The sequence below is a fragment of the Rhopilema esculentum genome, chromosome 8 (assembly GCF_057945365.1).
Source record: "Rhopilema esculentum isolate cy_ngs chromosome 8, ASM5794536v1, whole genome shotgun sequence".
NCBI classification, from domain to species: Eukaryota; Metazoa; Cnidaria; class Scyphozoa; order Rhizostomeae; family Rhizostomatidae; genus Rhopilema; species Rhopilema esculentum.
This window is the reverse complement of record NC_142822.1, coordinates 10,276,582-10,297,189: the sequence shown is the minus strand read 5'-3', so window position 1 is coordinate 10,297,189 and position 20,608 is coordinate 10,276,582. Positions and strand designations below refer to the sequence as shown.

The 20,608-nt window shown below is 36.3% G+C and overlaps 1 protein-coding gene across 4 annotated transcripts in view; it reads right to left on the bottom strand.

Moving 5' to 3' along the window:
• Positions 1-20,608, bottom strand: part of LOC135694423 (protein lev-9) — an 89,019-nt gene that overhangs the window by 7,262 nt on the left and 61,149 nt on the right. For 2 of the 4 annotated variants that reach the window (XM_089109839.1, XM_089109841.1), the window contains exons 3-12: positions 9,110-9,241; positions 8,685-8,870; positions 6,592-6,771; positions 4,682-4,855; positions 4,321-4,497; positions 3,697-3,873; positions 3,073-3,249; positions 2,449-2,625; positions 1,825-2,001; positions 1,201-1,377 (exon numbers count right to left, since the gene is read on the bottom strand). In XM_089109839.1, coding sequence (XP_088965965.1) covers positions 1,201-1,377; positions 1,825-2,001; positions 2,449-2,625; positions 3,073-3,249; positions 3,697-3,873; positions 4,321-4,497; positions 4,682-4,855; positions 6,592-6,771; positions 8,685-8,870; positions 9,110-9,241 — 1,734 coding nt within the window. Of the gene's footprint in view, positions 1-1,200; positions 1,378-1,824; positions 2,002-2,448; positions 2,626-3,072; positions 3,250-3,696; positions 3,875-4,320; positions 4,498-4,681; positions 4,856-6,591; positions 6,772-8,684; positions 8,871-9,109; positions 9,242-14,697; positions 14,814-20,608 lie in introns of those variants that run through there. The other 2 variants (XM_065213164.2, XM_089109840.1) reach the window with 2 other exon arrangements.

The following is a 20,608-nucleotide window of genomic DNA, read 5'->3' as shown; positions in this document are numbered from 1 at the left end:
CTCACGAAGGAATTGTTTTGTAGTTGAAAACTGCTTTATCACCTACAAAGATGTTCAGTGCCGAAAATTAAAATCGACTTCCATTCCTTTTTCCAATCTTCCCAATTCATTTTTCGCTACCTTTATTTGATATGTTGGCCCGCCACATACTAGGTCCCGCGATACGGAGGAAGGGGCTCAAACAGATGATTTTCTTGCAATTCTTATCATAAAAGGTTTGCAAGTCATGATCTATTTCCAATCATTTTGTCGAAATAAAGCCAAAAGCTACTCAATTAATGTATCGATGCTCTTCCACAGAATCATAAAGGCACAGCCTTCAAGATTGTCATGCTCCTCAAGTGATTTGAACATGGTGCTTGTGACGTCACGATTATGGGGAAGGCTCGAGGAAACTCGTACGTGCTCGGAAAATATGCGGTGGCTAACTTTGAACACAAAAACTCGAAAGCTGTATTGAATATTAAAAAACTGATAATGTCTCAGATATTTATTTTCGATAAACTTTCATTTGTGGTAAATTTTATTTTGCTTTTCAGTTCACCTTCCAGGCCTTACATTCTTAAACACAAAATTGGGAACAAAAAAATCGATAATCATTTTGCAAATTGCAATTAGACCTGCCCTCCTTAGAAGACAAAACCACGATGGTCCTATTTACATTGATCGAATGATACCTACAAAATGTTTCAGTAGGACACTGTACCGAAAGAGGTTTATTTAATGAAATCAACGAACAACATTCCACGTTGCAATGCGACTTCAAGACAATGGATTTTTTGGAGCAGTGTTGAAGCTTAGCGTCATCGTGTGAACAGGAGTGAATCCGATACGAAATGAATCCGGTATCGTGTGAACAGAGCTTAATTTTCATATCGGATTGGGTCAGTGAATCCGTTAAGAAATGAACCCGGTATCGTGTTAACAGGGCCTTAGGCACAAATATATGAAAAAAAACCATTGATGAAATGATTTTCCAGGCAAATATTAATAATCCATTTTGCAAATTTGGATAAAGGATAAAAGGGGTGAATTGCCTCTGATTTGTCACAGTTGCCTGATGATGACATTAAGCGTTGAACTCAAGTCAAAAAGTGTTCCTAAATGCGTCCCAAGTAGATATTTTGAGATTTTAGCAAGAGAAACTTTTATGAGATTTTAGCGTTGGAAATATTTTTACTCAATATGTTTAAATCTTACCAACGCATTTTGATATCGCTCTATCATATTCCCAATTATCACCATTGCAAATGATTTGACTGCTCCCTTGCAACATATAGCCAATGTTACACTTGGCACTTCTCTTTGCTCCATATGCTGTTGATAATCCTTCATATTTTCCATTTTCCAATTTTGGTTTTGTATGACAATGTTTGACTATGAAACAAAAACAGCTTAATGTAACGTTGAGAGTTTTATGTGACGTAGCTCTAAATACAACACAGCGTTAAACAAATTTTAAGGTTGATCTTCACCTAAAGCAAATAGAATGCTTAAATGGAGACTGACTCAATACATCTATTTATACCAACTTTCCTTTTAGTGAACGCTCAAGTTTAGGCACATAGAAAGAAAATAAAACCATTGTTGACATTCTTTAACAGGCATATAGTGGTACTCTATTTTGCAAATTTGGGTATAGAATAAAAGGGGTGAATTGCCTCAGATTTGTCACAGATGCCAGAGGATGACATTAAGCGTGGAACTCAAGTCAAAAAATGTTCCTAAATGCGTCCCAAGTAGATATTTTGGGATTTTAGCAATAGAAATTTTTATGAGATTTTAGCGTTGGAAATATTTTTACTCAATATCTTTAAATCTTACCAACGCATTTTGATATCGCTCTATCATATTCCCAATTATCACCATTGCAAATGATTTGACTGCTCCCTTGCAACATATAGCCAATGTTACATTTGGCACTTCTCTTTGCTCCATATGCTGTTGATAATCCTTCAAATTTTCCATTTTCTAAGTGTGGGGTTGGACGACAATGTTTGACTATGAAACAAAAACAGCTTAATGTAACGTTGAGAGTTTTATGTGACGTAGCTCTAAATACAACACAGCGTTAAACAAATTTTAAGGTTGATCTTCACCTAAAGCAAATAGAATGCTTAAATGGAGACTGACTCAATACATCTATTTATACCAACTTTCCTTTTAGTGAAGGCTCAAGTTTAGGCACATAGAAAGAAAATAAAACCATTGTTGACATTTTTTAACAGGCATATAGTGGTACTCTATTTTGCAAATTTGGGTATAGAATAAAAGGGGTGAATTGCCTCAGATTTGTCACAGATGCCAGAGGATGACATTAAGCGTGGAACTCAAGTCAAAAAATGTTCCTAAATGCGTCCCAAGTAGATATTTTGGGATTTTAGCAATAGAAATTTTTATGAGATTTTAGCGTTGGAAATATTTTTACTCAATATCTTTAAATCTTACCAACGCATTTTGATATCGCTCTATCATATTCCCAATTATCACCATTGCAAATGATTTGACTGCTCCCTTGCAACATATAGCCAATGTTACATTTGGCACTTCTCTTTGCTCCATATGCTGTTGATAATCCTTCAAATTTTCCATTTTCTAAGTGTGGGGTTGGACGACAATGTTTGACTATGAAACAAAAACAGCTTAATGTAGCGTTGAGAGTTTTATGTGACATAGCTCTCAATACAACACAACGTTAAACAAAATTTGAGGTTGATCTTCACCTAAAGCAAATAGAATGCTGAAATGGAGACGGACACAATGCATCTATTTATACCAACTTTCCTTTTAGTGAACGCTCAAGTTTAGGCACATAGAAAGAAAATAAAACCATTGTTGACATTTTTTAACAGGCATATAGTGGTACTCTATTTTGCAAATTTGGGTATAGAATAAAAGGGGTGAATTGCCTCAGATTTGTCACAGATGCCAGAGGATGACATTAAGCGTGGAACTCAAGTCAAAAAGTGTTCCTAAATGCGTCCCAAGTAGATATTTTGGGATTTTAGCAATAGAAATTTTTATGAGATTTTAGCGTTGGAAATATTTTTACTCAATATCTTTAAATCTTACCAACGCATTTTGATATCGCTCTATCATATTCCCAATTATCACCATTGCAAATGATTTGACTGCTCCCTTGCAACATATAGCCAATGTTACATTTGGCACTTCTCTTTGCTCCATATGCTGTTGATAATCCTTCAAATTTTCCATTTTCTAAGTGTGGGGTTGGACGACAATGTTTGACTATGAAACAAAAACAGCTTAATGTAGCGTTGAGAGTTTTATGTGACATAGCTCTCAATACAACACAACGTTAAACAAAATTTGAGGTTGATCTTCACCTAAAGCAAATAGAATGCTGAAATGGAGACGGACACAATACATCTATTTATACCAACTTTACTTTTAGTGAAGGCTCAAGTTTAGGCACAAAGAAAGAAAATAAAACCATTGTTGACATTTTTTAACAGGCATATAGTGGTACTCTATTTTGCAAATTTGGGTATAGAATAAAAGGGGTGAATTGCCTCAGATTTGTCACAGATGCCAGAGGATGACATTAAGCGTGGAACTCAAGTCAAAAAGTGTTCCTAAATGCGTCTCAAGTAGATATTTTGGGATTTTAGCAATAGAAATTTTTATGAGATTTTAGCGTTGGAAATATTTTTACTCAATATCTTTAAATCTTACCAACGCATTTTGATATCGCTCTATCATATTCCCAATTATCACCATTGCAAATGATTTGACTGCTCCCTTGCAACATATAGCCAATGTTACATTTGGCACTTCTCTTTGCTCCATATGCTGTTGATAATCCTTCAAATTTTCCATTTTCTAAGTGTGGGGTTGGACGACAATGTTTGACTATGAAACAAAAACAGCTTAATGTAGCGTTGAGAGTTTTATGTGACATAGCTCTCAATACAACACAACGTTAAACAAAATTTGAGGTTGATCTTCACCTAAAGCAAATAGAATGCTGAAATGGAGACGGACACAATACATCTATTTATACAAACTTTACTTTTAGTGAAGGCTCAAGTTTAGGCACAAAGAAAGAAAATAAAACCATTGTTGACATTTTTTAACAGGCATATAGTGGTACTCTATTTTGCAAATTTGGGTATAGAATAAAAGGGGTGAATTGCCTCAGATTTGTCACAGATGCCAGAGGATGACATTAAGCGTGGAACTCAAGTCAAAAAGTGTTCCTAAATGCGTCTCAAGTAGATATTTTGGGATTTTAGCAATAGAAATTTTTATGAGATTTTAGCGTTGGAAATATTTTTACTCAATATCTTTAAATCTTACCAACGCATTTTGATATCGCTCTATCATATTCCCAATTATCACCATTGCAAATGATTTGACTGCTCCCTTGCAACATATAGCCAATGTTACATTTGGCACTTCTCTTTGCTCCATATGCTGTTGATAATCCTTCAAATTTTCCATTTTCCAATTGTGGTTTTGGATCACAATGTTTGACTATGAAACAAAAACAGCTTAATTTAAATTTGCAAATTTGGATATAGAATAAATGGGGTGAATTGCCTCTGATTTGTCACAGTTACCTGATAATGACATTAAATGTTGAACTCAGAGTTGCAATCCGGCATCATCCTGTTCTACACACAAAAGCGTAAGCTAGCATCTTTGTGATTTTACTGACCTTTACAAATCGGCCTTCTGCCACTCCACTTTTGCTTACTCAAACATATTCTTGTTTCCAACCCTATCAATCTATAACCTTTGTTACACACGTACGTAACCTTGTTACCATACGTATAAAAACTTGCAATTACACGGCCATTTGTAAGCTGACCTGGGCTTCCACAGCTTTTTGCTATAACAAGAATAGAAATCATTTATTCTCAGATATATTCTTAAAGGTTTAGATAGAAAAGCAGTAGGTAGCACTAAAATGAGACATTTTCATGAAAGCAAATCATTATACGGGCTCGATGCTAAGGGTGGTCCTTCAACAAAACTTATTATATATTTAATCAACCTTTCAAGATTTTCAATTGACTAGACCCCCAAGATGTATTCTTCTTAGGTTTATCAGAGAGCTTGTTATAAACACAATCTCTCGCATTGCACTTATACCAGATATTGCTACTTTGTAAGTCTAAATGTTATATTACTTCTGTCACGTACTAGATATGCTAGAAACTCCTATGACAAATATTGTAGAAACTCCTATGACAAATATTGTAGAGACTCCTATGACATATATTGTAGAAAATCTTAAGAAACATATTGTAGAACCTTTTACGTATTTTCTACAGAATGTTCTTATCGGTTCTAACTAATACGAGTTTCGCTTCCAGTACGTTACATATAAGTATGTATCGTGTTTCATAACGCTTCCGTCCATTGCAGTATTTATTGTAGAAAACAGATTGTTTTTAATCTTATTTATTTGTTGTTGTTTAAGTAGAACTATTTTGGACTTTTGACCCTGTTATAATTAGATATGTTTAGCATTGTTTAGACATGTCCTCGGGGACACGTGACATTTCTTCTCGTTATAAGCGTGTCTTCGAGGATTTGCATTATAGCCCTATATAAGCTTTGGGCGTGTTTTACCCAGGGAGAAAAGAGAACAGCATCGATAGAAGTACGTACGAGTTACCGTTGCAAGCAATTGAAGATACCGTTTTCGGCCTAGTATTTAGCCTGTTGCTTAGATAATGCTACGAGGTCAAATACTAGGCCGGAAACGGTATCTTCAATTGCTTGCAACGGTAACTCGTACGTACTACTTTTGATGCTGTTCTCTTTTCTCCCTGGGTAAAACACGCCTAAACCCCAATGACATTGACATCAAAATTTGGTTCATCCGCTCTTTTCTTGTTCAATTGTTTCTTTCGATGGTAGGGTATTTTTCTCTTTGGTTCCTGCATGCTTCAATTTAGTCTTGTCGAATTTGGTGACTTCCTCAAGATCTGGTTTGTCAGACATCTTTGGAAATTTTTTTTGTTACCAGCCTTTTTGACAATGTTATCCAATGGCAAGCCAAAAGCAGAATAATACCCTACCATCGAAAGAAACAATTGAACAAGAAAAGAGCGGATGAACCAAATTTTGATGTCAATGTAATTATGGGAGATTTAAAGAATTACCAAGATAGAAAGAACGCCAGCGTTGTGTTTGCTTAGTGGTATCTGGGTTCATTTCTGATTAGTTCGTGCCCTCCTCAGTAGCAGATTTTCTTTGAAGCTACATCAGTTCGTATTTATTTGACCTCGTAGCATTATCTAAGCAACAGGCTAAATACTAGGCCGAAAACGGTATCTTCAATTGCTTGCAACGGTAACTCGTACGTACTACTATCAATGCTGTTCTCTTTTCTCCCTGGGTAAAACACGCCCAAAGCTTATATAGGGCTATAATGCAAATCCTCGAAGACACGCTTATAACGAGAAGAAATGTCACGCGTCCCCGAGGACATGTCTAAACAATGCTAATCATATCTAATTATAACAGGGTCAAAAGTCCAAAATAGTTCTACTTAAACAACAACAAATAAATAAGATTAAAAACAATCTGTTTTCTACATTTATGGTAAATACATACGTCTGCAGTGAAGTTTTGCTTTGGACCATCCATTCCTCATACATTTGACGTAAGAAGACCCAAAGGCACCATATCCTCTTTTGCAAGCAAAATAAACTCGATCCCCATACGTGTAACGGTCTTTTTTGTTCCTTCTGATAACGGCACTGGGTGGGAGCTTAGGTGATGCACAACCCATCACTGTCAGAAATAGGAATAGATGCATTCAATAAGTAATTGTTACAGACACCAAATAAAAAGCTTTAGATATTCATAGCTATGTGTACATTTCCCCTAAGAACCTGCAAGGGGGTAAGAAAATAATCCAATTTAGCACATGCCGAATGAGTAAGGTTTAATTAATGCCCCCTTAATTTCCGCCACTGAGGCAGATGTTGAATTTGGTGGTAGAGAGTAAAATTGACTGTTTTCTGGCTACATGGACAGGAAGTATTAGTACGGCTTAACAAGAGTCCGTCTTGATGAAGTGCCATTATCTTCTGTATGAAGTGCGATTATCTTCTGTATGAAGTGCGATTATCTTCTGTATGAAGTGTGATTATCTTCTGTATAAAGTGCGATTATCTTCTGTATGAAGTGCGATTATCTTCTGTATGAAGTGCGATTATCTTCTGTATGAAGTGCGATCATCTTCTGTATAGAATGCGATTATCTTCTGTATGAAGTGCGATCATCTTTAGTATGAAGTTCGATCATCTTCTGTATGAAGTGCGATCATCTTTAGTATGAAGTTCGATCATCTTCTGTATGAAGTGCGATTATCTTCTGTACGACAAGTTTTATAAGATTTTATGACGTAAACCGTTTTAAGCAGGTGGCAAGTTTGACCACACCCCGTTTTGTCTCGTTTCAGTGCCTTGAACCAGATTAATTTTCCTTAGGAAATATGATCTACCCCTACCAAGCCCTTTTTAATCCGTTTTTTAAAAAAAATATGTAGACCATGTTTTGACCAAGGTATAGGGGTGATTACCCCCCATCCCCCACCCTTGCAGAAATAATGCATAACAATGCAGAAATAGTAAACGAAAGCGGCTTGTAACGCTAGTCTTCCGCATGTTAATTGGCAGATTAAACAGGTAGAAGATAGCAAACGTTGGTTGTGCAAAATATCTTAGTGTTATGTTTTTCTACAGCAACACCTGCGTTAAGAGTAAAGCTCGGAGTAGCAGGTTATATCCGTCATGTTGTATGCACAAGAAGCGTGTTCTGCTACAGCAGATTGTTAAATTTACTCGGATCCACACGTGGATAAAAGGAAAGCATAAACGCTTCTAATTAAAGAGTCAAAAATGTACTAGGGGGGGAAGGGGGGGGGGGAAGGGGGGGTGGTAATATAGCATAGACATTGATGACTTGAGAGGTTAGTTAAGTGCTGAGGTTATCACCTTTTTAACATGAATGTCGTGGTGTTGCAACTATCTTTAGCAAGGATTGTAAAACACAAGGAAAAATGAGTGTAGATCTACACTTCTGAGGAGATCTACTACCTGGCATCCTGGTAATAAGTTACCTCAAGTCAAGTTGCGATGGCATGTTGCAGAAGGTCATCCCCCAAAGGGTAGCTAGGATTGCACCGTAATCAGACCCGCTGTCCAATTTTAGAAGTATTACCACTTGTTTCCTTGTTACTCAGGGCACCAGGATAAACACACCCTTTCTAAATTTTAAAGGCATCATACGAGAAACCAGGGTGCTGCGAGTTTGGAAAGATCACAACAAGGGTGGTTTGACGGATCGTCATTATCTAGATATCGCTGCTGTTGCTGTTGCATCTTTTTCTGTCGTTGTTGTTGCCAGAGTTGTTTCTCGAAATCGTCGATGTTGTGTTGTTGTTGTTGGTGTTGTGCTGCTATATTATTTGATTTAAATTATCATTAAAAAATTAAAGAAATAATTTAAACAATTGCAGGTACATACGTAGCAAGATAACGCTCTTATTTATAAATAGGTTTTTTATTGTTAAATGATCTTTAAAGTCTATTGTCTTTTGGAAACATGGCAAATTATAGATAGCAACCATTTCTTTGGAGAAATCAGAAACCGAAGCATTTTTTTCTGACAAATGGTCGTCATGTTTAAGATATTCTTACCGCATTTTGGCTCTCCTTGGTCCCATGGCTTCCACTTACGAATGCCACTGCATGTTAGAACACTCGGTCCAACAAGTGTATATCCTCTTTTGCAACTGTAGACAATGGTATCACCTAATTTGTTACCACTGACAGTTCGATTTCCATTAATAGGAGCTTTATAATAGTTACGGCGACACTTTCGGCCTTGTGAAAAAGAAATATGAGCTAAATTTTCACGGTCAAGATTATATTCTAGCTATATCATTATATTCTAGTTATATCGGTCTAGATATTTTTAATTAAGGGCTGAACGAAAGCCAAGCAACATAAAGAAATAAGCAAAAAATTGCGAGGAATGGTAGGACAAAGCATTGATAAACTTTGAGACTGCTTCTTAGGTTTTTTTCAAATCAAGTTGCAACTTTAGCAAAGTAAAGTGAAACCTCTTTTGAGGCAACTCATCCCGCAAGGACCGTCACATAGACAAGTCTTCCTAGAGCCACATTCAGGGTCATCATAGCAAGATATTCCACATCGAGTATCAGCTTCTGACCTTCTTGCACATGTTGATGTAGCTAAAAAATATGTATGATGCATCAAAAGTTAAACCTGATGAAGAAGTTACAAAGCTAAAAATCATTTTGACTTTAAATTCTATGTCAATATGACAACCAGATCTAGACTCGCCTGAAGCCAAATTTTCTAATGATATAAGCACACCAGTATCTTGATGATGTCGGCAAAATTCAAAGATGACGTCATCACTTTTAAAATGACCGACAACCAGTACACTCCAAGATGAGAGCTCTCATCTAATTAAAAGTATTTCTGATTTGCTTTGTGACAGTGTTTTGTTATCTTGTTATTCTTCAGCACTTAATTTGACTTTGCTCAAAAATCCATTCATTGCTAGAATTTTTCGAGAGTCATATTCCCATTCGCCCTCCTGTTTATCATAAAGTCCAGTGCAATTTAGGCGAGAGCCTGCCTATTATTAGTTTTGTTTGAATAATAACAGTAAGAATAAAAAATAGCAATTTAAAAAAGAAAACAAGAAATCGAACAATAATGGTTTCCAATATGCACAAATAGTTTAATTGTGTTAGAATGGGAATAAATAGGATTAAAGGTTCTCTAGAAGGTAATTTTTCATGCTTAAAAGTTTAAAAACAGAGAATTCCGCCTTTTTCGATAATTAAATTTTTCTGGCTATTTAATCCATTAATAAAGTTACCTATTGTAAAAGTAAAGGTAATAACAAAGTAACTAAATTTGGTAAAGGATAGGTAATTCAGAATATTTGACTTACACGTCCGCACATCAAGGTGACATGCGTAAAACATGCGTAAAACATGCGTAAAACATCTTCAAACATCTTCAAACATCTTCAAACATCTTCAAACATCTTCAAACATTTCCAGACATCGTAAAACATCTTCAAACATCGTAAAACATCTCCAAACATCTTCAAACATCTTCAAACATTTTCAAACATCGTAAAACATCTCCAAACATCGTAAAACATCTTCAAATATCTCCAAACATCTTCAAACATATTCAAACATATTCAAACATATTCAAACATATTCAAACATATTCAAACATATTCAAACATATTCAAACATATTCAAACATCGCAAAACATGGTAAAACATCGTAAAACGTGGTGGCCATACGAAATTGAACAGGTTTTATTCAACAATAATGCATGACGATTTTTGCCAATTTTTTTTTAGGTTGGCCAGGGCTTCAGGCTTTTCACTGTGCTGCACTGCAACATTTGCACAGCCCCACTCTTCATACTGCCCCAGTGTTTGGTTATTGTGCCTGGCTTTCTGGAGCATTGCTTGCTCTTGTGGATCTTCGAATTTCTGGTACTTGCTTATCATTTTCTTCATTTTCATCAAAATTGAAAATGTTGCTTGTAATCATTGAGTTCGGTGATCTTAAATGAAGAACGTTCAAAATCCTCTTCAAGAATTTGCACATCACGACTTCTTAGTATTTTTCCTTCTTCAGTGTTATACAACTTCTATTCTTTGAAAATAGCTGGATATCCAACAAATATACACTTAACTGATTTCTTCTCCAGTTTGCGTCGTTTGTGCCAGGTACATGTGCATTGCAGCCATCGACGGCTTCAGCCCAGAATCTCAATGGGAGACTTGTGCGCTGCAGCATTGACCTTGCACTTTCCATTATTGTGTGATTCAACCTTTCAGAGACACCATTCTGCTGCGGAGACATAGGAATTGTTTCCTCCCTTTTGATGCCATGAGTAGCAAAGAACTTTTTAAAATCTCCAGAGACGTACTCTCCGCCATTGTCAGATCGCAAAATTTTGACTTTCTTTCTAGTGAGGTTCTCCATCACAGCAAAAAATCCTTTAAATTTCGTCAAAACTTCCCTTTTTTTCTTCAAGAATTACACCGTAGTGAATTGTGAGCAGTCATCAGTTGATATCACAAAAGACTTTGAGCCACTCACTGAATTAATATTCACAATATAAACGTCACTGTGGATTAATTCTAGTATTTTCGTTGGCTTTCCGTTGGAAAGAGGCCTTCGATTTTGTTTGCCTTCAACACAACCCTTGCAGCTTTGATCATCAGCTTCTATCATCACTCTCACCAGACTTCAGGTTCAAATCTTTTACCATAACCTTTTCATTCGACAGCTTCTGGTTGTCCAAAGATGACCGAAACATTCATGCCATAGCCTAACAGAGTTATCACGTGCTTTGAATGAGCCAAAATATGCGGTACAAACTTCCTCAGTATTCAGCTTGAATAATTTGCCATCATTTATGACCAATATGCAACATTTTTTCATCCCCGAAATAACCATGCAAACGTCTTCCTTGAACCTATCTTCTGCACCTCGTTGTGTCATTGTTGGCAATGATAACAAATCCCTCTTTATTTTCGGGACATTAAGTAGGTCTTCCAAAAATAGATTGAATTTCCTTGTACCATAAAAATTGGGAATCTTAGGATTCCTTTCCCATACGCAAGCAGAACATTGTTATCAGCCAATATCAGCCAGTTAGGGGCTTACTGAATTTGGTGTAAGTTGATATGTTGGCCTCATTTGGCATCATATGCTTCGAGGCACCAGAATCAATCCACCATTTGTTTTTGTTTTGATGTATTTGTGTTCACTGCCAATGCAATCTCACTGGTTGCTGTTGCTGAACCAGCATTGGAATCCCCAGCACTGTTTGCTGCTCTCGGTTTTGCATCTTTTTTTCTGGCCAGCTTTCTTTTTATAACAATCTTTTGAGAAGTTTCCTTATTTCTGGTAGTATAGGCACGTGTCTCTTTTGACCGTGAAATATTCCTTTGGTTTTGACCTCTATCCTCTATCCATTGGATTTGACAAAGCATCCTCAATTTTCACTTCTTTTTTGTTATAGATAGGCCTCCTATATTTAGTTTTTTCATACCCATGTATAACACGATCACGCACATAGTCCCATGAGATTTTTTATAGAGGGGGCAGTTTTACATATTGTCCTTTTGCGATTCGTTTCGGTCCCCCCGGACACTTTCACATGGGGGGGGGGGGGGGAAGTGGGTGAGCCAAACGCAATCAGGAAGCAAGGCACGAATGACTAATGAAGGCACAAATGGAGAATCATGGCTCTAATGGGGCAGCATGGGACAAATGGCAAAGCATGGCGCAAATGAAAGGACTTGGCGCAAACATGGGACAAATAAAATCAGAAATGTAGAATCAAAGGGCAGATGGGGAATCAAGAGAAAATAGAAAACCAGGACAGCAGTGGGAGAACCACGGGGCGAAATGGGGTTGGGTCTAGGTATGTAAGCTATCTAGATCGTCAGAAGATGATTTTTGTGTAAAGCCATTTCTAAACTGAGACAAGAGACCAAACGTTATTTTCAATGTAACACTATCACTTTGTTAATAACTGTGTAGATTTCCGTCCTATGTTTCTCAATTTTGTCCATTATGCTTAAAAATCCTCTTTAAATAAGCAGCGAGAGAGACAGATACCTCCAAACGGAAATGACTTATCAACCCATCCAAAACAAAATTGCCATCAATTAGAGGAAGCTGATCTTATAGTCCATAATCCAACATAGTCTAACATTGTCAATCATAGTCCAACAGCCAGAAACATCTTCTATTGATTAGAACTTGGCATTTCCTTGGTATCGAAATTTTCTTCAACTGTTTGTAACTTGAACAGCTCGTTGTATTAGATTTCATTCAAGTGTAGCTAGGGGCGTCACGTTATACTTTTTGTTGGGAGGGGGGGGGGTTTGGCTGCATATTTGCCCTGCAGAAAAGTAGCAAAATTTTGCCCTGGCAAAAGTTGGAAATGTTGCGAACTGGCACTCAGTTCCCGCAACACTAAAATACTTCTCAAGGTAAGTTGTTCCCGCTTAGGTCTTTGTTCAGTGTGTGCACAAATTCACCGACGTGTTTGCCTAACCTTAGGGAGACGAGCAAGAGAAAGTTTTCTAATGAGTGAGGCAGGCAACCCTCCATACTTGATTCAAAGACCATGCCCTCATTTTTTACAACATACTTTCGATATACCCACTAGCATTTCACAAGATAAGGGTATCAAAGCTTCCCTCAATGCCATAAAAATCATTATAGGGAAACTACCCTGCTGCATATAAAATACAACAGATGGTGATTTTTATTCTCAAACATAATTATATTGCCTTCACTCTCTTTTATAAGAGCAATTATATAAGAACAAGAGCTTCAAAATTAGTCAAAAGTTGAGAACAAATTAAGAACAAGCTGGGGCTGGGCTACTGTAAAATGTAACTTTGAACATTATTTCATCTAAAAAACGAGGAGTTTTTTGAATATTTAAACGTGGCGGCAAATGAAGGTTTTCTCCTGCACTTTGTTGGCAAATGAGGCCTGGACACCTCCCTAAAGCGAAAAGCTAGCAATCGCACTGCTTATACCATATAAATTTAAGAACATTTTGAGAACAGTTCAGCCTTAGATTTTCGAAAAGATTAAGAACAACCAGCCTGAACATCAATTTGCTGGTTCATATAAAGAAGAAGTGTAATGGTAAATTTTATTAACCTCCCTTAAAAGCACCGCAATTTGCCCCAAATTATGCCAACATATTCATGACAACAATAGAACAACATGTCTTGAGAAATGCCCTGATGGGGCGTAGTAAAATATTTTGGAAAAGATTTATCAATGACACAATCTTCGCATTGCAAACACAAGCTTGAAAACCTACAAAAATTTATGCAATATACCCTATATCATGTTCACGTTTCTGGTTACAGTCATAGCAAGATTAGACCCAAATATGCAAAACTATTCCATCAAAATTTGACCCAAATAGCCCCGTTTACAGTGTCTTAGTTTTCTGACAAGCGGTGCTTGTCTTTCTAGTATATGGTTTTTAAATAAGACACAAATATCAACCAAGGATGTAACCATAGAAATGGTGTAACACGTAAGGTGAAAAGAAATCAGAATCAATTTAGAAATCTATTCCATCCAGCCCAAGATCACGCTGGCAATTTCTACTTCGTGTCACTGGTAGTCTGTATCATGTTACTTTTGGAGTAGACAAATGATAAGCATAACTTATTTTCTTGTTACAGTTACATATGAAAAACAACAAACTGGATCCATTGGTAGAAAACATTTGCCCTGCAAAATCAGTTTTGCCCTGCGACAAGGTCCTAATTCGTGGTTAGCGGGATGAACCACCCCCCCCCCCCATACCCCCTCAAGTGACTTTTCCTGTAGGCCTTTTGGATTTTTCTTCCTTTTAAGCTTTTATCATTTGTAACAACAGATTTATGAGAAAAAGCAGGTGAAGTGAGGCTCTATGCTGCCTCCACAAAACTCATATGATCAAGATGTTATAAGTGATAACAACAATAAACGGTATGCCCCTAAAAACATGATTTTCCCGGCCCATAGAAATTGGTAACGGTAGATGCCAACCGTCAACAAAATGGCATTTCTTGGGGGCCAAGGTTTGTTTCCTATGGAAGACAATGTTTCTTACCTTGAAGAGTGTAACTGCCACGCAAAAAGATGGATATCAAACAAACCAAATATAGATGGCCTTCCATCTTGTGATCAAAGTAGCAAAACGGAAGCAAATTGTCGTTTTGAACCATTTGAAAGACTTCCGGTATCGGTATACGTCAGTTGAACTTCCTTTTCTAGTTTGCACCAAGTTTTAAAATAACTAAACAACCTTTTGCATATTTGGCGAAAAGTGTTTAAAAAAATCGAAACAATTGACGAAAAGAAGTAAAAGAAAAAATTAGTGCCTATAACTAAACTTAAACAACCTTTTGCGATTTGGACACAATAGTTTTGGCAACTTTCAGCATTTGTTCACAGCCTTTTTTCAGCTTATCAATTAGCAAAATTACTTGGAAGAAAGCAAACATACTTCTTAATGCTTTTTCGTCTGACAATCCTCAAAGTATAAAAGGTCACAATTAGGGTTCTAAGGAACACGATGGAAAATATATATCCAGTAAATATTTAGCAAGTTGCAAAAATAACAAGTAGTATGTTGTGAAATGTTTCCTTTTTTTCAAGGTCATATTCAATTTCTATACCGTCAAAAATTAGATTTTTTTATACTTGGTCCACGTCTTACGCTTAACAGGCCATCTCTACTACGTTCCATGCTAGGAGCTGGATCTAAAAGGTAAATCCTCACAATAACTGGCTAGAAGTCTGGAACCTGGTCACCCAGTCTATAAATAGCATAAAGGGATATTTTCCAGCGTCTGTCAGCATAATATCTTTTCAGCATATCCAGCCGCTTTCTCTACCAAGGTCTATGCTGGTATAGCAATCTTAAAGTTACGAAAATAACTTGCTTAGAGGGATTGAAACCTGGTACCATAAGTAGCATGAAGGGATATTTAAAGTAAAGATCATAAACGAATTATTGCTCTGTTGTGAAAACCTTTCATCGCTACAATTTTTTTTTGATCGGGGAACCCTATGAATCTTTTCCAGACAACCAATTAATTTTTTAACGCAAAGAAAAGTTATTTACGTATATAATGCATGTTCTTTTTTCCGGCAAATTTTAACTACAACAAGAAAAATATTTGATCTATTCATGCAGCGCAAAAGACTATACGTCACCTGGTCTCTATACATACATCACTGACAATGCTATACACTACAGTGCAACTAGTACTAAAAACAAACACACACAAAACGAAAGAGGATGGGGGGCTGTATACAACCCGTATTATGAACAAAGATCAATTTAGGCGTTTTGTTGAAGAAATATGATAAATTGTAGCTTCCAATATCAGCTTATTTTCAATTTGATTGCACTTGGTATCACCATAAAGAAGAAGTTCCAATAGATCTTTGGAGATCCAGTTATCCAGCCTTAATCTGGGAATTTCTGAGAGATTGTCAAAGATTTTTCAGATTGTTATCTGTGTAAAAGTGGATATTTCTTACATTATCTGCATCTGCAATGACTCAAAAGTCCTTTTCATTTCATGAAGACACATTCAATGGCGTAGAAACATTTTATTACGATGTAGAGTTTATGGATTTGGTAGAGAAAAATACACGTCCATCAAAAAAACCGAAAATGTTTTGTCCATTGACAGAAGGCTCGCTAGCTACAAAAAGGATTTTGCTTCGAAACAAACAAAAGACTGGTTAATTTTCATTTCCAATAGCTTTTTCTCGCAGAGTGAAAGCAGAGTGGAAGCAGGAAAGCTGGACCTTTCAAGCTAAAGATGAAGTGCCCTCACCCTTTAGATTCAGTTGGAATGTAGACCAATCAAAGAAAGGTGAATCTCATTAATAGCAATGTCAAACATTCGGCTCGGTGGACCATGAAAGACATAAGCCAAAGCTGGGTTAATAAAGATAACTCAGTTGAAGTTGAAGTTAAAGCAAGTAACATTCGCCTTATTACTGTACTGTGAATGGTAGGCAAGTGCACCCGCTTCTGCTTTGATCCATAATCCTATATTATATTAATCTCTATATTAATTCAACATAATGTTACTAGAACCATGAACCTCAGCCAGTTCAAAGGTTCAAAGGCTCATAAATTAATGACGTTGATAGAGTTAGGATTTAAGATAACCATGCAAACAATTACTGGTTTTCACATTTATTCGACAAAGTAGTTCTGAATACAGGCGTCACAAGGCTATTAAAAATGTACGTTGAGTGTGGTACTTCATCCAGAAAAACGATAATATAGTTAGGAAATAAATTCAGTACCAGACAGTGGCAGATCCAGCCAAAAATCTGACTAGCGCCGAAATGAGATAGAGGGTCAACCACGCCTTTTAGACCACACCCATTTCCTGGTCACACCCGGTTTTCTAAAATAATTATTGCTTTCTATAATTTCTTATGTAGACCATTTTCAAGTGACAAGCGGTGCTTTACTGAAACTTCATGTATTATCCTTACAACAAGCTTGAGAAGAAACAAATAATGTTGCTCAATATTCTGAGAATGGATATTAAAAAAAATTTACGGTATTTAGCCGAGGAACACCGTAGAACTAGAAAAAAAGATACATTTGGCAGAATTTGGAAATGTCGCCTTAAACTCTCATTAAGTCGCACAATTAATTATTGAAATCAGACCTGTTGGAAATTATAAGTTTAAAAAGCCAGATAAAATTTGCAATTATTGAGAGCAACATTTGTTAGACAAAGAATCAGACTTTTGGCACACTTTGTGCGCCTGACTTTTAATCCTGATGCCTTCTTAAATTTTAGAATATTTGAATCTAAATATTCTTATAAAATGTATTCCAACCAATATTTGTGTATTGTACAAAACACACATCGTCTTTTAGGTTACAGTTTGCCCACTTGCAGAATATGTAGGCATACCCCCATCTTTCTGTAACGTTTGCGCCTTGTTGAGCGGCAGTACTATTCACCCCCTCCCCCATCTGAGCGGTAGTCAACTCGGTTGTTCGTGGGTTGTCCACAAAATTTGTACGAATTCCCCCCCCCCAGGTTGGTTGTGATTTCTGATGATTTGATTGGTTTAGGCAGACTGACTACCGCTCAGTGCAGCTCGAATCCGCTCTACACCGACTCAACCCCCCTAGCTAGAAAGCCATGATTTCATCATCCCCCATGCTAGCTATTTATTTGCAAACATGAGACTCGGCTAATTGGCACGCAATTTCCATAGCAATAAGGATTAAAAAATATTTCTGTCTCTGTGGAAATTTCAGGCATGCTTCTAGGAAGGAATGCTTGGTTTGCAGTGCGATCAAATATTTTCAATTTTTAACTATGGTTTAATTAAAGTAGTAAGATAAAAATGAAAATGATCCTTGCTTCTAAAATTTTTTGAATAGTCTGACTACCGCTCGAGCGGTAATGGCGGTAGTCTGGATCCGCCAGTGTCACTGTAAATGTGATCGTAAGAACAAACAGAGCTAGGACAGCTGACACTCTAGTTTTCAACGTGATTTTTCGAAACTACAACGGCTTTTTAATTGCCCTGGTTAGAGAACAAAAAAATATTTTAGTAAATAACGGCGATTTTGTAAAGTATTTCCTAATTGATAAACGCATCCTCTTATTTATCCCTTATAATTTTTAAAAGCCTATTGACCAATGAGTAGAGAGGTTTTAATAAAATGCTCTGTCAAATGACCATCTATTAAAATAGATATGGATGTAAAATATCCATTTTTCCTTCTATAAAACCAGTTACCATTTGTTATTCTTTGCCTTCTTTCCTTAGTAAGTGTCCTAAAAGCATAAGTTGTCTCTGCACTATTTGCTTCATATATTTCTTCTTTCAGTATGTACTCTTCTCAATACGTTTTCACTCGTCACTTACTTTATGCAGGAGATCTTCGCCATTCTCTGTAAAAACCGCATTTCTCTCGCGTTGAGTTGCTTCTTCATCGTCCACCCTCATTAGCCGATCAAAATATCATCCACACATCGTTGTACTCCATATATAGCACTTGATTCTAAGTTCAGTTTGATTGTTAATATTTAGTTCAGTTTGAATTCCAGTTTAGTTTGTTGATATTTCTTGCAGTGAGTCCATTGCACAGAGATTGAAATGCTGTTTTTGAAATCCAAGATCTTTGTTTTATTTCTCGATCTGATTTTGCATATGATGTTATTGAGCACGGTCTATGAGAGAGATTGAAAATTTGCATATTCTAATTGAATTAAATCCTTGCATTGGCGTATGATCAGCCGAGGTCGGTGGCTATGTTTACTGTGCATAGAGGCAAAGTGCTAGCTATAAGGGAGAGAAGGATTATAAAATCTTGGGGAAATTCTTAGAGAAAAACTTGGGAGATCTGGTGGTCTCCCAAAAGTCCTGTGCTACATACTGAATCTGCAATTACTGATTGGTATTTTGTGAAGTTTATACCTGTTGTTTAAAATGTTTTCATGGCTTAAAGTGATTAGTTGCTTTTTAATTTATGATTTAAGTTTTGAAATGTTCGTTAGGCAGGTTGCTAGGTGATATGCAAATAACTGGTATGAAAAAAGGAGATAAAATTATTTTGCTACTGTCAAAAACATTAAATGTTTCCAAGTGACCAGTTGCTTTTCACGTTTTGATTTAAACTTTGAACTTTTGGTTGGGCAAGTTGCTAGATGACTTTGCTAATTACCGGTTTTAGAAAGAGGAGATAAAATTATCTTGCCACTGTTGAATACAAAACCACCAAAATTTGTAAGTTTTTATTGAATCGTGATAAACTTTCCACTGCGCAGGTCACTTCCCGAAGATATTCATCCCCAATAGTAAATGATGATTGTAAATGAATTGCATTAGACTTGAATTTAAATGGCGGGCAAATACAGAACAGGCAATATTCATATTATATTTTTCTTGAGTACTAAAGACGGTTCGTCTGCGCAGGTCACTTGCCGAAGATATTCATCCCCATTAGTAAATGATGATTGTAAATGAATTGCATTGGAGTTGAATTTAAATTGCGGTCAAATACAGAACAGGCAAAATTCATAGTATATTTTTCTTGAATACTAAAGACGGTTCGTCTGCGCAGGTCACTTGCCGAAGATATTCATCCCCATTAGTAAATGATGATTGTAAATGAATTGCATTAGATTGGAATCTAAATTGCAGTCAAATACATAACAGGCAAAATTCATAGTATATTTTTCTTGAATACTAATGACAATTCGTCTGCGCAGGTCATCTGCCGAAGATATTCATGTCCAATAAAAAATGCTAATTGTAAATGAATTGCATGAGGCAGGAATTAAATTTACGGGCAAATATATAACAGGGACAATTCAAAAGATATTTTTCTTGAATACTACTGACGATTCGACTGCGCAGGTCACCTGTGGAAGAAATTCATCTCCAATAGAAATGAATTGCATTAGATAGATTAGAAATGAATTGCATTAGATTGGAATCTAAATTGAGGCTATCTACTTCACAATGTATGTGTTAAAAGCAATTTTTGATACCTGCTATGACAACAGGAAAATCAACTCTGTTCCCTTATTAAGTTTTAGGAAGACAAATCGTTCTATTCTGTGATAAAATTTTGAGGAGAGAAAGTCTGCAGAAAAAGAATGAAGATTCAAAAATTCTGTGTTCTTCTTTCACTTTTATAGTAAGTATCGAATGATTGTTACTGTCGTTGAATATATAAACTTGTTTGTTTAACTTTACTCTGTACCAAAAGTTTGGGACAAAACTGTCATCAAAATGTACAGAAGATTAATGTCACGCCTCTATTGCCGTGTACTTGGTACCGTGTAGACAGTGCTGTACTTACTCCAGTGTGCAAATCAAGATGAATTTTAAACTTCTTTTTTAATCTGATATTGAGGCAAAATATGACCACCAAGCAATGAATCTCTGAAGTTTTATATTAAACCGTATTTCTTTTAAAGCAAGGAGAATTGCTTAGAGATGTTTATTGTACT